General features: G+C 44.7%; 1 protein-coding gene and 1 long non-coding RNA gene across 3 annotated transcripts in view; one reads left to right on the forward strand and one right to left on the reverse strand.

Annotated features, from left to right (window-relative positions):
* The window catches only part of Tmem233 (transmembrane protein 233), a 35,975-nt gene extending 33,131 nt beyond the window's left edge, over positions 1-2,844 (forward strand). For both annotated transcript variants that reach the window (XM_026403390.2, XM_026403387.2), the window contains one exon: positions 498-2,844. In XM_026403390.2, the coding sequence (XP_026259175.1) occupies positions 498-602 (105 nt within the window). In that variant the 3' untranslated portion in view covers positions 603-2,844. The remainder of the gene's footprint in view (positions 1-497) is intronic.
* Positions 2,845-3,009: 165 nt separating this feature from the next.
* LOC113193069 (uncharacterized) lies at positions 3,010-4,821 on the reverse strand. Its single transcript, XR_003302096.2, has 3 exons — positions 4,358-4,821; positions 3,881-4,139; positions 3,010-3,322 (listed from the first exon to the last, which is right to left on the reverse strand). It is a non-coding gene; the product is annotated as an uncharacterized LOC113193069 (long non-coding RNA).
* Between the last annotated feature and the right edge of the window lie 9,385 nt (positions 4,822-14,206).

A 14,206-nucleotide genomic window follows, 5' to 3' on the forward strand; every position in this document is an offset into this window, starting at 1 on the left:
CCTGGAACCAACCCTCCATGGATACTGAGGGACAACTGTATACAGCATGAGCCCATTAAGTAAACACACACACACACACACACACACACACACACAATGAATATATAATTTCCAACTGCATATTTATGGATTTAAATGCAGAGGGAAAAAAATGGCTGAAGAGACCCCCAGAAGTTCTAGCAGCAGCACTCTCGGTTGGAAAGGAGAATGGGATTCAGACATGCTGGAGGCATTTGGTGGCATCTGTGTCATTCAGCTTTTTCCATGTGCCACGTGGACCATAAAACAGGCTTTCCAAATGTTAAATATTTCTCAAAAGGAATCCTCTGCTCAGGGTCCAAAGCACGCAGACCTGCTTGTCCTTCTCAGCATCTGTTTACCCAGACGAATCTCCCTTAAGTAAGGCAGACGGCAAGCCAAGGAAGCCGGCCACCGAGGCTCGGGCGCTGTGGGTCTGCCTGTCTGTCTGTGTCTCACTGTCTGTCTGTACCTCACAGCTCCTGAGAAGCCTGCTGCAGCCGCCAGCGTGGAGGATGGTCCTCATCTGCACACCCCCCTTCCCCAAAGAAACTGAGGGATGGATCCCCGACTTTGGACTGTGAGATCCCTTCCTCCAGGACTCTCCAGAGGCAGGTCCCTGGCCAACCAACAGCAAAAGTCCAAGATTCAGCAACCCAAGCAGCACGGCCACATCAGCCAATGTCCCCGATTAGTTTAAAAAGAAGAGGAAGAAGAAGAAAAGAAGGCTCCCATTCTGAGTGGAGCCCAGCTCTGTGTCCATGCCTCCTCCCTCGAGATGATCTCCAGACATCTCTTTTCACAGGGTGGGGAGGTCTGAACTGGGGGGGAGTAGGAAATTTCCAGAAAGCGCGGTGGATGCTGGGGCCTCTGCGGCATGTTTAAAGTTGTCTAATGCAGTTGGATATGTGTGTGTGTGTTTGTTCTTTCATTTTTTTTAGAGGTGGCAGGCAAGCTCTTTGGTTTTCCTGAATGCCACCCAGCTCTGCCACCCCCTCGTATTTCTTTTCTGTCCGCAAACCCCGAAGGTGGGAATGCGCTGGCTTTGTTTTGTTTGTTTATCTATTTATTTATTTTGAGACAGGGTCTCACTGAGTCGCTGAGGGCCCCATAAGTTGCTGAGGCTGGCTCTGAACTTGCGATCCTCCAGCCTCAGCCTCCCGAGTCGCTGGGATGACAGGCGTGTGCCCCGCGCCCAGCTTGGACTGGCTTTGTGACACCATGATTCTGCCTGTTGGAACACGCTAACGGTGTCTTGCAGAGAGAAGGCGCCCAGGCTGGTTTCCAAGCAGTTGATAGACATACTGTTAAGTGACATTGCACCACAGAGAATGTTTCCCTTTTCTCTTCTTTCTCAATCCCGATTCAGCCAGGAGCAAGTCTCCATTTTGTGCCAGTGGGTCCTTGACACCTTCCTGACCCTATGGTTCTTTGTGCTTTTTAACAAAGAAGGAGCTGCCCTTGGGGTTCGGTCTGCTGTCTAGATGGAACTCAATGGTATTCTTTTATTTTCATGTTATATATTTTATTTACTTCCTTCCATTTGTGGCTCTGCAGAGATGGATGTGTTATGTCATTTCTGTTCAAATAAATTCATATCTATAGATATGTGGCAAATTTCAAAAACGAACATTAGAAATACAGTGATAATGAGTTTTCCAGAGCAGAAGAAAAAGCAGTGAATTTTCATGGAAAGAATAAGAAACTAAAAGTCAAACTATATCTGTTCCAGTGCCTTTTTTTTTTTTTCTTGGCACTAACTAGCTATGCAAGCTGATGTCAGGCAAGTTTCTGGGGTTCTCTCTGCCTCCAGTTTCTTCCTCTGGAAAATGCAGATAAGAACACCTGCCTACTTACCTCACTGTGTTATGAAAATTAATTGTCACAATAGGTCTGTTCCCCGGGGAAAATGCTAAGAGTTTTACCAATACAAGTCGTGATTCTTAGACGACTGTGAATCTCAGGCATTGGCTAAGATACTGAGCCGTGGCTAAATAAATAAATAAATAAAAGTGAATGGACACCCGTTTCTACCCGCCATCCCACCCACATGCCCATTATGAGCCAGCTCTGGTCCCCGGAGGTCGCTGGGACACGGGTTCTCGGCACACAGGGACGCGCCATTCCAGGAGATCGGATCCTCGTTTCTGTCTATAATATCTGGTTGTTTGTTTGTATGTGTTCGGGTCCCTGGTCTTTTCCTCAAATTCAATGAAAAGTGTTGCTGAGGGGCAGAATAAAAAACGGTTTTAAGTAAAGCGTGTTTATCACAGTGAGTGAATTGGGTTTCCTTGGGGGCTCCCGTCCTTCTGGAGATTTCCAGAACCAAAATGTGGCTCTCCCACCACAGTGTCCTTCCATAGAGAAGGCCACAGAGAGGCCAAGGGATGGGGGCTGAACGGGGCATCCGTGCTCAGATAACCCTAGGGCATAAAATGGCCCTGGGGTCCATATATTTACTGGTACATGATAGTTGTACATCATGGTGGGATTTGTTACATATTCATACATGCACACAATATGATGCATTGTGCTTTGGCCAGTTCACTCCCAGCCTTTCCTTTTCCCCTCCCCTCCTCCCTCCCCCCATCCCTTTCCTCTGTTTTACTGATTTCCTTGGATCTTCATGAGACACCCCCGCCCCCACCTTTCATTTCCTTCCTCCTCTCTAGCTTCCACCTAAGAGAGAAAAACCCATGACCCTTGACCTTCTGAGTTTGGCTTATTCCCCTTAACATAACGGTCTCAGGTTCCATCCAATTTTTCTGCAAATGTCATCATTTCATTTTTCTTTATGGCTGAATAAAACTCCATTGTGTGTATATAGACCAGATGTATTTGATCCATTCATTGGTTGATGGACACCTAGGCTGACTCCATAGTTCGGCGATTGTGAATCGTGCTGCTGCGAACTGGGGTGTGCGGGGATTGCTCTAGTATGCCGACTTTCATTCTTCGGGCTAAATACCAAGGAGTGGGATAGCATATATACATGGTTGTAGATGGACACAATACCATCTTTATTTATTTATTTTTGTGTGATGCTGAGGAACAAACCCAGTGCCTCACATGTGCTAGGCAAGTGGCTCTAACACTGAGCTACAGCCCCAGCCTGAGTTTACTGTTTACATAAACTGAAAATTCTGGGAGAATAGCTTCAGGTATGGCTAATCTGGGGGCTCACTGTTAATAACAGCTCTTCCCAGTGCAATTCTCAGTCCCAGCCTAATGAGTTGGTTTGGGTTTCACGGTGACGAGATGGCTGCCCATAGAGTTGAACTTCTTCCTACCCACTTAGGAGCACCTGTGGAAATAAAACATTCCTTTAGTAACTACAGGAAGAAAAATCTGGTTTCATCCAAAATATTGCACAATCCATCTGAGATAGGACACAGCCATGTGGTCCCCATGCCAATACAAATTGCTGCTGTGGCCAGGGGTACTCAGCACCCTATGTGTCCACTCCCATGGACAGTGGTCAAGCCCTGGAGCTGAGTGCAAGGCTAGCCCGATGCAATCTTTACGGATGGAAGGTGTGGGCAGGGTGGTTTCCCAGAAGAGAACCAAGGTGCTTTTTACCAGAAGGAAGGACAGATCCTGGCAGAAAAACAACCACTGTCCACATGAACCATTCTGCACCCAATTACGCCTTCTACCCACAGGACTCTAGGGATCTAGTGGCTTTTCCATGTCCCTCTTGTGTTATCACTGTCCTCTCCTTCCTCCTCTGACCAACATTTGTGGGGCAGCTGCTCAGTCACAGAAGCTGGGGGAGGCTTTGGAAATTTCAGTACCACGAAGAGGGACCCCTGGAGAGGCTGCCCATGGTCTAAAGAGGGGGAACAGGCACACACACACACACCATCTGAAGGCCACACCAAAATGACAGGACAGGATGACCAGAGTACCACACAGTCACTTTGCAAGACAGAGCACCAGCAGTAGATGAGGGGAGGGAAGGTTCAGGAAACAAATGCCCATCTCACTGCCATTGGCATCCCCAGGCTCGGAGAGCTGCAGCTCTTGAGGCTGCCCCGTCTCTGCCCACAAGTTACGGGCAGAAGCAGATGCAGACATAAAATCGCTGGCCTCAGCTCCTGGATCAGCAAATTATCTTTGGCCTACAGGAAGACAGCTGCATTCAGCAGAACGGCACCACGCATGAATCTTGATACGTAACCCTAGATCCAGGCTTCTAAATATAAAAGACAGTTTAGGGCCACCAGTTACCTCCCCCACCCCCTGGGGAAAAAAAAGAAAAGAAAAAGAAAGAAAGAAAAATCTTCTAAAATAGCATCCACATTTGTCAAGTTACCACCAACCCTTAAAAAATACTCACGGACATGGAATATTTGAGCCTGGGGATTATCCTTGGAATCAGATCCCTGAACCCAGACATTTTTTAATGTTGGTTTTGAAATAAATCCCTTAACAGGCAAATACGCTGCTCAGGCATCACCCCTCATCACTGGAGAAGCCTCAGAAAGAAGGAATTCTCTTTGCAATAGATGGATCGGTTGCAGCAGAGAGTCATTATCAGAGGTCGGAAGAGGGATGTTGGAAGTTCCCTCTCTGCGATGCTGCAGTCATCTGAGGTACCCGCTCCTGTCCTCGGGGGAGCGCCCAGCAGGCCGGCAGGACCCAGGACAAAATGTTCACCTCTTCCTGCCTAAGTGCCGACTTGCCCAGGTCTCACCCACACACCGGTCCACTGGCAAGCACTGCTTTTTGTTCCCAAGCTGTCATCTCCTGACACTGCCACCACGTGTTCATATCTGCCTCCTCCCTGAAGGTGACATGGAATCCCATGAATGGGAACCGGTTGTGCTTTGGAGTGAAGTATTGGGGGGAACGCATTAGAAGTCCAGTCCTGCCTACAGGGAGGTAATAAACAGCCTGGTGAACGGCATGAAAGAGAAGCCATATGTCTTGAACCATTACCAAAGCTTATCTAAACTCTGACAGTAGCCTCCTACTCGGGCTCCTGTGTCTTCGAATCAGATTGATGGTGTTACGAATATTACAGAGTGACTTAGCTCAAATTTATTATCTTACAGTTCTGGAGGTCAGAAGTTTCAAGTGGATCTCCATGGGCCAAAATCAAGATGGTGGCAGGGCTGGAGTCCTTTCTGGAGGCTCTCTGGGAGAGTACCCTTTCTTACCTTTTCTACCTTCTAGAGACTGCCTGCATTCCATGGCTCATGACCCCCTTCCATCTTCAAGGTCAGCAATGGCCACTTAGCTGTCACACCACACCTCTCTTGTTCTGACACCTTTCTCTCCCACTTCCTTATTTAAAGACCCCTGATATGACACTGGGCCCATCTTGGATAACCCAGCATGATCTCCATATATTAGGGTCTGCTCATTAGCCATCTGAATTCCATCTGTTCCCTTAATTCTCTCTTGCTACGTAACCTAGTATCTTCACAGTTTTCAGGAATTCGTATGGGGCTGTCTGTCTTTGGAAGACCATTGTTCTGTCTAACCCATTCTGTGTTCCCATTCATGCTCCATGCAACAGCCAGGGCGACCTCGAAACGTAAATGGAGGGACGGGGACTGTAGCTCAATGGCAAAGCGCTTGCCTCTCATGTGTGAGGCACTGGGTTCCATCCTCAGCACCACATAAAAATAAATAAAGATACTGTGTGTCCATCTACAACTAAAAATATATATATTAAAAAAAAAAAAAAAAAAAAACCTAAGGGAATCCCATCATTCCTCTGCTGGAACCTGACCCACCCGTCCACAAATCTCCCATGCAATCACCACAGCCCATGAAGCCCTACATGGTGAGACCCATGACCGCTTCTCAGATCTCCTCCCCTAGTCCGGACTCCCCCTCACCCCTCGGCTACAGCCACACCTGGCCTTCTATCCACCCCCCCCCCCCATCATGCCAAGATCATTTTTGCCTCAAGGCAAAAAAATGTGCTTCCTCTACCCAGAACACCCTCCCCAGGGTTTTACGAGGCTGGCTCTTCCTTATGCCCCAGACCTCAGCCTCTCAGAGAAGCCAGCCTAAGCTTCTCACTAGAGCAGCCACTCATCCCTAGTCACCTGCCGTCACATCACCCTGCTTTATTTTCTTCGAGGGACGACCGGTGACTTAATAACCACGACCTGTGATTTTCTTATTTATTCAACCACGCGTTCGTTCTCTTCTTTATTGTTTTACCTGCTGGGTGTCCATCTCCTCCCCCAGGCTGTCAGCATCCTGAGGGCAGAGACTTTGCCCGTGCCGTTCACTGAGCACCTAGAACAGGGCATGGCACCAGGCAGATCCGGGGACCTATTGGCTGAATGAGTGAAAGTTCTTCTTCCCATGGGCCCCTTCACCTGGTGAAGGTCCATTCTGTGTGTCAGATGCAAGGCCTCCCTCTGTCTCATGTGAAGTACCTCTTCAGAGAAGCCTTCTTGGACATGCCAACCCTTCAAGAATGGGGGGGGGGGGTGTCTCCCGTTCACCTGCTCACATGGCGCTGTCGTTACCCTTTGAGATCTTATCATCACAGTAGCGGGGTACACTTGGTGTCATTACCACTTAATATCTGGCTTCCCAACTGAGTTGGGGTCCCATGAGGGTAGGGATGGTATCCATCTTGTTCACCTCTAAGTCCCTGAAACCTAGCCGGGTATCTGACGTGAAGAAGGTTTTCCATGGATGGACGGATGGATGGATGGATGAAGCTAACCAAGGTATTGGATGAAAATTCTGCAACCCCCAAACATTCTCACATATTCCTTTACCACCGATCATGAGGAGATGATGAAGCACCTATAGCAAAAAGTTATTTCAAGATGGGGACCCAAAAGAACCCAGACCCTCTGGGTGATCTGTCCCCAAGGCCTCCTCTGAGGCTAGGCTGCCCTCTGCTGGTAGCAATGGAGAAAGGCACTTGAATGAAGGGCTCTTCTTTAGTATCCTCTGAGGTTTTGGAATCTGGTTTAGAAACTCCCTGGGGATGTAGGTCAGTGACAGAGCTCATGCTTAGTATGCCCTTTGATCCCCAGCACCACCACCCAAACAAAACAACAACAAAGTAACACTGAAACAGAAGCTGAACTAATGCGGTTTTGTTTTGTTTGTTCGTTTTTTTATTGCAGTGAGTATTGGGGACGTGAACCCAGTGCCTCAGGACTGCCAGGCAAGCAGCTATACTGCTGACTACACCCCCCCCACCACCACCACCACAGCTAACGCTGTTTAGATCTTATGTCAGGCACTGTTCTAAGCACTTTGTGCTGCACATCCATTTAACCTTCACAAGAACCCACCTGCGGCAGGTATTAGGTACTTACCTGTAGGCACTAGAACAAAGCCCTGAAGTACAGTCAGCCGCTTTTGAACTAGATATTTGACTGATCACTGGGGTAATTTTTGGGCTAGCTCACTTTAAGATAAGGCTCAGGCCTGAATTTCACAAGAGTGATGCAGAGATAACTATTCATATCTCTGCTCCTTAGAAATACCCAAAGCAGACAAGACAATCGAACGCCTGGTGACTAAGAAAGACAGAGGCCAGATCAGCAGGGCTTGTTATTTAGCTCCAGACTCGATTCTAAGTTTATCTTTATTGGCTCGAAAGAAGTCATTTAGCCATTTAAAATAAATACTGGATAACAAATAACAAATATTATGGCTTGCTGTCTATTCGGGTACTGTGCTAATTCTTGACATGTATTCTCACTCAATTATCATTAGCATATATATATATATATATAATTTTTTCTAGCTAGTAACCATATGTGTGTGTGTGTGTGTGGTTTTTTTTCCTAGCTAGTCTACATTAGTTCTTTTTAAAAATTTTGTTCTTTTTAGATATACTTGACAGTAGTGTGTATTTTGACATACTGTACATACGCGGAGTATAACTTATTCTAATTAAGATCCCATTCTTGTGGTTATATATGATATGGAGTCACACTGGTCATGTATTTATTTATGGACATAGGAAAATTATGTCTGATTTATTCTACTGTCTTTCCTATTCCCATCCCCTCTCCTTCCCTTCATTCCCTTTTGTCTAATCCAGTGGACTTCTATTCTTCCCTTTACTCCCCCCTTATTGTGTATTAGTGTCTGCGTTTCAGAGAGAACATTTGGACTTTGGATTTTGGAGATTGGCTTATTTCACTTAGCAGGATAGTCCCCAGATCCATCCACTTACTGGCAAAAGTCATAAAGCCAATCTTTTTTATGGTTGAGTAATATTTCATTGTGTATGAATACCATACTTTCTTTATCCATTCATCTGTTGAAGGGCACCTAGGTTGGCTCCATAGATTAACTATTGTGAATTGAGCTGCTATAAACATTGATGTGGCTGTGTCACTACAGTGTGCTGATTTCTAATCCTTTGGGTATTATATCAAGGAGTGGTATATCCTGGGTCAAATGGTGGTTCCATTCCAAGTTTTCTGAGGAACTGCCATACAGTTTTCCAGAGTGGTTGCACCAATCTGCAGTCCCACCAGCAATGTAGGAGTGTATCTTTTCCCCCACATCCTCATCCATATTTATTATTACTTGTATTCTTGAAAATTGCCATTCTGACTGGATGAGATGAAATCTCAGTGTATTTTTAATTTGCAATTTATTTAATTGCTAGAAATGTGGAACATTTTTTCATATATTTGTTGGCCATTCATATTTCTTCTTCTGTGAAGTGACTTTTCCTTTGCCCATCTATTGATTGAGCCACCCTGGATTCAAGGACACTCAGCCCTCAGTACCTGTGGGGAATCAGTTCCAGGGTTCCCCTCTCCCCAGCCAGGATACCAAGGTTTGCAGATGCTCAAATGGTTTATACAAAATGGCATAGTATTTGCAGAGAACCAACACACATCTTCCCTTATACTTTAATCATCTCTAGATTACTTATCTTACCTAATACAGTGTAAATGCTTTATAAATACTTGTCATACTGTATTGCCTAGGGAATAGGGAAAAAGAGAAAATAAATCTCTACATGTTCAGTACCAGACACAATTTTTTTATCCCAAATATTTTTAATCCAAGGTTGGTTGAATTCCCAGATACGGAACCAACAGATACAAGGGGCCAACTGAGCTACTATTAACTCCTCTTGACCTCTGAAGAAACTAATGCACAAAGGAATTCAGTGATTTGTCCAAAGTCACACAGTTGAAAAGCTAAATAACTGGAGCCCAGCTACTCGATTCTAAACTCCACGTTCTTGATCATTACACTGGACTAATTCCCTTAAAATTATAAAACGAGTCTCACAGTTTAGTTCGTAACTAAGCCAAACTAGGAAAATGACCTTTTTTCACATGACAGGATGAAATGACCTATTAATCACCTGTTACCCATTTTCCATAATTAGATGCAAACTTGACATAAATTTGTGTGAGCTGAACTTTTGGGATAGATTTGCATTCATTACAATACATTTTCTGTTCGGAATCTTATCAACTGTTTAAGGAGCACCGAGGTGTGACCTCTGTGTCTAAAACATATTTTCTATGCATGGATAATTAATATTCAACAAGGAAGGAAAAAAAGAACAACATCCTTATTGTTTATGAATATGACCTCATCTGAGTATGAGTCAGAATGATTTTGGTTGCAAGCAACAGAAAATCCAATTGACTTAGCACGAGAAACATGAGAGAAGTTACTGGTTCTGAGACTGGAAAATTTCAGACAAAAACAACCTTCAAGGTTGGCTTGATCCAGCACATCACAGTAGGCTCTGTCTCTATTTATTTTGGATTCTCTCAGCTCTGTTCACGGTTAGACGTATTCCTGGTTCTCAGATTGACTTCCTTCGTGAGAGGAGGCTCTCGGGCTCCTACCTTCTCCATCCATGTCCCAGGAGAAGGAAGACCTCTCTATTCAGACCTGCAGACAAAATGTGTTCTGCATTCTCCAGTCAAAGGACTCAACTTTGGACTCAAGCCCATTCCGGAATAGTTCCTGTAGCAAAAGGAGTGGAACTGTCCCGTGGGGACCTGCCTGCGGAATTTCTCAGTAAACTGTAGCTTTCAATTTTTATCTTAAAATGATGAGAAGTGCCTACCTGGGTGAAGTCTCAGCAATGAGGATGACCAACAGTTAAAACTTAGTCCCCCTCACTCACAAATCGACAAATGCATAAATGCACAGGAAAATGTTGAGGTTCCGTTTTACTTAGCATCAATGAGGGTGTGAGAGCCAGAGGCCCCAAATAGCATCGTGGTGATCTTCTTTGGAAAGAAATTTAACAATTTCTACAAATTTTGGTAGGTGTGTGTATACTCTTGGGTCTAGTGATTCTATTTTCCTTAGGAATTATCCCCACGATTTTAATCGTAGGATATGTGAATGGGGCAGGTTGCATGGATACATGATGTTATTATTTATAAAAGTGCAAAACAGAATACAGAACTGCCCATCCAGAGAGACCAATCAGTCTTCTGGCTTCCCACTGGAAATAAAAATAAGAATGCAGGAAACCACACCAAAGTAAGATGTGGCTTAGTGAATGACTACCCGGCAGATATTTTAACAACTACCACTCAGGCCGAGAAATGAAATTTTGTCAGACACCCCAGAAGTCACAAAATGAGACTGTTTTCAAATTAAGATCTCTACCCCAAGAGTGGATACTTCTGAAATTCACAAGTCTCTATTTTTATAGCCAGCCGAATTCTTACAGTCAGTCCAGTGCCCAGATTCTATGATATTGTAAGATTTGTCATATCAATTATCACATGATAAACTGTCCCATGATTTCCCAGTGACTTGTCACAAAATCCAAAATTCTCACTGTGGACACCCAGGCCCCACCGGGTCAAGCCTGTCCTCCTACTTTCCAATACACTCCAGCCATCATACAAATGGCAGAGATGCAGAGAGAACACAGGCACGACTAGCAAGAAAAAATGGACAAGTCTCTTATGATGGTTTGGAAATGGTTTGGTCCCCCAAAGATTCACGAGCTAGAAATTTGGTTCCCAGCACAGAGGGGTCGAGGTGGTGGAACCTTTGAGTAGCAGGGTCTGGTAGAAGGTAATCAGATCATGGGGGCCCGGTCTCATGAATGCACTGATGCTGTCTCTCGGGAATGGGTCAGGTCTCCTAGGGGTGGATTAGCCCTCATAAGAGCAAGTTGGCATTAAAAGAGCAATCTTGCCCTCTCCCCCCATCTTTCGCTTCCTTTCATGCCCTGATTCCAGCCTGAGACCAGTGAGCCCATGGTGCCTCTGATACAGCAATGCCCTGACATTGGAGCCCTCCTGGGAAATGCCTTCACAACCCCTGAGACGTTGTGGTCTGACGCCCACATCAACAGAGAATCAGAGAAAGCAGAGGCCTTTCTGACACCAAGGAGAGTCGTGAACTATTGTCACGCAAAGATAAATGACACAAAAAGTGATCCAAAGGGGACCCCGCCAGAACTTAACTCGTGCAACAGGAGGTCCGACCTCTCTGTGATCTTCAACATGGGGCCAGTAGCTGATATCCATGTTCGTTTCTCTGTTCCAGGAAATTTTAATACGAAATGATAAGACTTTCCCATCAGTGGTTACAGGGACGAGTTTCTCTCTTTGCCATCGCCCTGAGAGGATGTCAAAGTCAGTTTGAGGACAAAATAGAGCTTTGTAAGTCAGACCCACCATCCCAGTCATATCTTCTAAATTCGGTGAAAATTCATTGGTCTGCTTTCATATGAGGCAATACTAAATAGACAAAAATGATAAAACAAAACAAAACAAAATTCTGAGCTCGATAAAGACTAAAAGGTCCTTTTTGAAAGTAGCAACAGCCGCGATGACAGTGTGGTTGGTTTTCCAGAATGTAACTGTGTGTACCCTGTTGTGGAGCAGTGCCATATATACCAAGGACCTCTGACTCCTCTGTTCGGTGTTTCTGTCAGAGAGAGACCAGGACCATTGCCAGTCCACATGGTGCATTTGTACCAATTAGAAAGAGGTACCCATTCCTCTAGGTAGCACAGCCTGGAGACTGGACCTCAGAGGACATCAGCACTTAACCTGCCTCCTCCATATGGCAGCCCCCCGGGGAGAGCGCACCTGCAGAACCCCAATAACTGGGTGTCCCAGCATCTTCAGGATATCAGTTATGGTGTTTGGCATCAAGAGTTCATGCTTCACCGTTATCCCTGGTCACTGTGAGCTAAGAAAGGCGTGGTCTTAAAACTGTCTTTAAGCATCAAAGCATCTGCCTCGATCCGATAAGGAGTCCACCCTTCTAGGTTCTTTCTTATCTCTCAAGTTGTTTGGGAGAAAACCCCAAGCTCATGGCTTCCTCAGTGCCTTGGTGAGCAAGTCAGGACTGCTATTAGAAAGACAGCCCAGAGATTGTATTCTGGGTCTTTTGGCAATCGCTTGGCTTATCCAATGTAGCCAGCACATTCAACATTTCTGAATATATGGAGAAAATTTAGGCTGTCAGTAATCAGCTCCAAGAAAATTTTCCTGATTCCTGTCCCCTTCCTTCACCTGGCTTACATGCCTTCTGGTCTTCTATAGAATCCCATGCCTCCCTATTGTCTTCTTGAAGATCTGTTGCCACCTTTGCTTTATGGATTCCTCTGGGTTTGGAACCATGTTTTATTTATTCTTGTTCACATCGTCACAGTAGAGAAATTTTCACACAATACAGAAACATGCAAACTAAAATGTGAAAGTCCCCCTTCTATCAGCTCCTGTCTCCAATCCCACTCCTCTCACCTAGGGACCACTAATAAGAGTGTTATGTATCCTTCCAGAACTTTCCATTAGCAAGTATGACGCTAATAAAAATGCTAACTATTATTGAGTGTTTACCAAGAGTCAGATGCTGCACTAAGCACTTTTCATGCAGGTTCCCAAGTAATTCACAAAACAAGCCTATCTAGGTGTTGTCTTCATGCCCCATTTCACAGCAGAAACAGCCGAGATGACAGTTGCTAAGTGGTGCCAGAATTGGAACTTAGGTGGGATGAGTCCATGCTTTTAACTTCTGTACCTGTCACTTACTTTTGAAGACTGCAATGTCATAGACCCTTCTCCATAGTTACCCATGTAATTCTATGTGTTCCTTTTCAACTCTGCTCCATATTCTATAAAATTTATTTAGCCATTCTCCTACTTCTGAACTTATAGGGTGTTACATTTTTTTCATTTTATTATTTTATGAAATCTAAGATTGCTTTGACAGTAAGAGGCACCCAATTTCAGAAGGATTAAAATATTTTAAAATGTGCATTTTAGAATTAAAATATTATGGTCTTAGAGAGAGTGCTGTAAATGAACATGCTTGTATATATAATTTTTCATGTGTGTATTTCCGTAGAAGTTTCCTAGAAGTAATATTGTGCATAAAAATGAAGATGCATTTTTTATTTTGATAGATACTGTTGAATTCCCTCCAGGAGACCATATGTTAGTCATCTGTGTTCCCGCTTACTTAGCAAAATGTCTGGTACACTGTAGGTATTAAATAAATAAAATGTTCAGCAGATGAAATGCAGAGGATGGCCCAGGAAAAAAAAAAAAACAGAGTATTTTTGTGGAACACACAAAAGCAAAACAGAATAACAAATATATGACAATGACAGTGAGGAAGATTAGATTATTTTAGTATCCTAAGTGTAAGCTTCTTGCTGAAGCACGGGCCACAGTAAATGACAAACGCTAATGCGTTTTGTGCAGAATGTCATGTCCAAAGTGATTATGAGAGAGCTTGAAAAATAACTTATCAGAAGGTGGTGTGCTCAGTTGAATAAAAATACACTACTAACTCCAGTGTTTTAAAACCCTCAAGCTAAGGGTTGTAAGACATTTCTAGAGATCTTAGGGTCTCCCTATTTTTCTTTTTCAGATCATGCAATACTACCTGCCTGTCCCCAGGCCCCCAATCCTAATCTCCAGAGAGGATGGTTCTGTGGTTTGGAGTAAAGGGCTGCATTGTGAACAAGCACTCCAGATGATGCTAATGCACTCTAAAGCGTGAGAGCATTAAAAAGAGGGCTTTCTTAATTCGATTTGCACTTTAGAAAGATGCCTTTGGCTGTCCAGTGTACAATCAACTGGAAGTGGACACAAACACCTACAGGAATCGCCACTCAGCCCCGAGCATGGGGCGCATATCCTAGGGGCGGCGCACGCTAGCGCCTCCTGCTGGCCCTCAGCAACCTCGTCTTGGGCGCTGCCCTGAGCGACAGACTGCGACT

Source organism: Urocitellus parryii, chromosome 3 (genome assembly GCF_045843805.1).
Source record: "Urocitellus parryii isolate mUroPar1 chromosome 3, mUroPar1.hap1, whole genome shotgun sequence".
Lineage (NCBI taxonomy): Eukaryota > Metazoa > Chordata > Mammalia > Rodentia > Sciuridae > Urocitellus > Urocitellus parryii.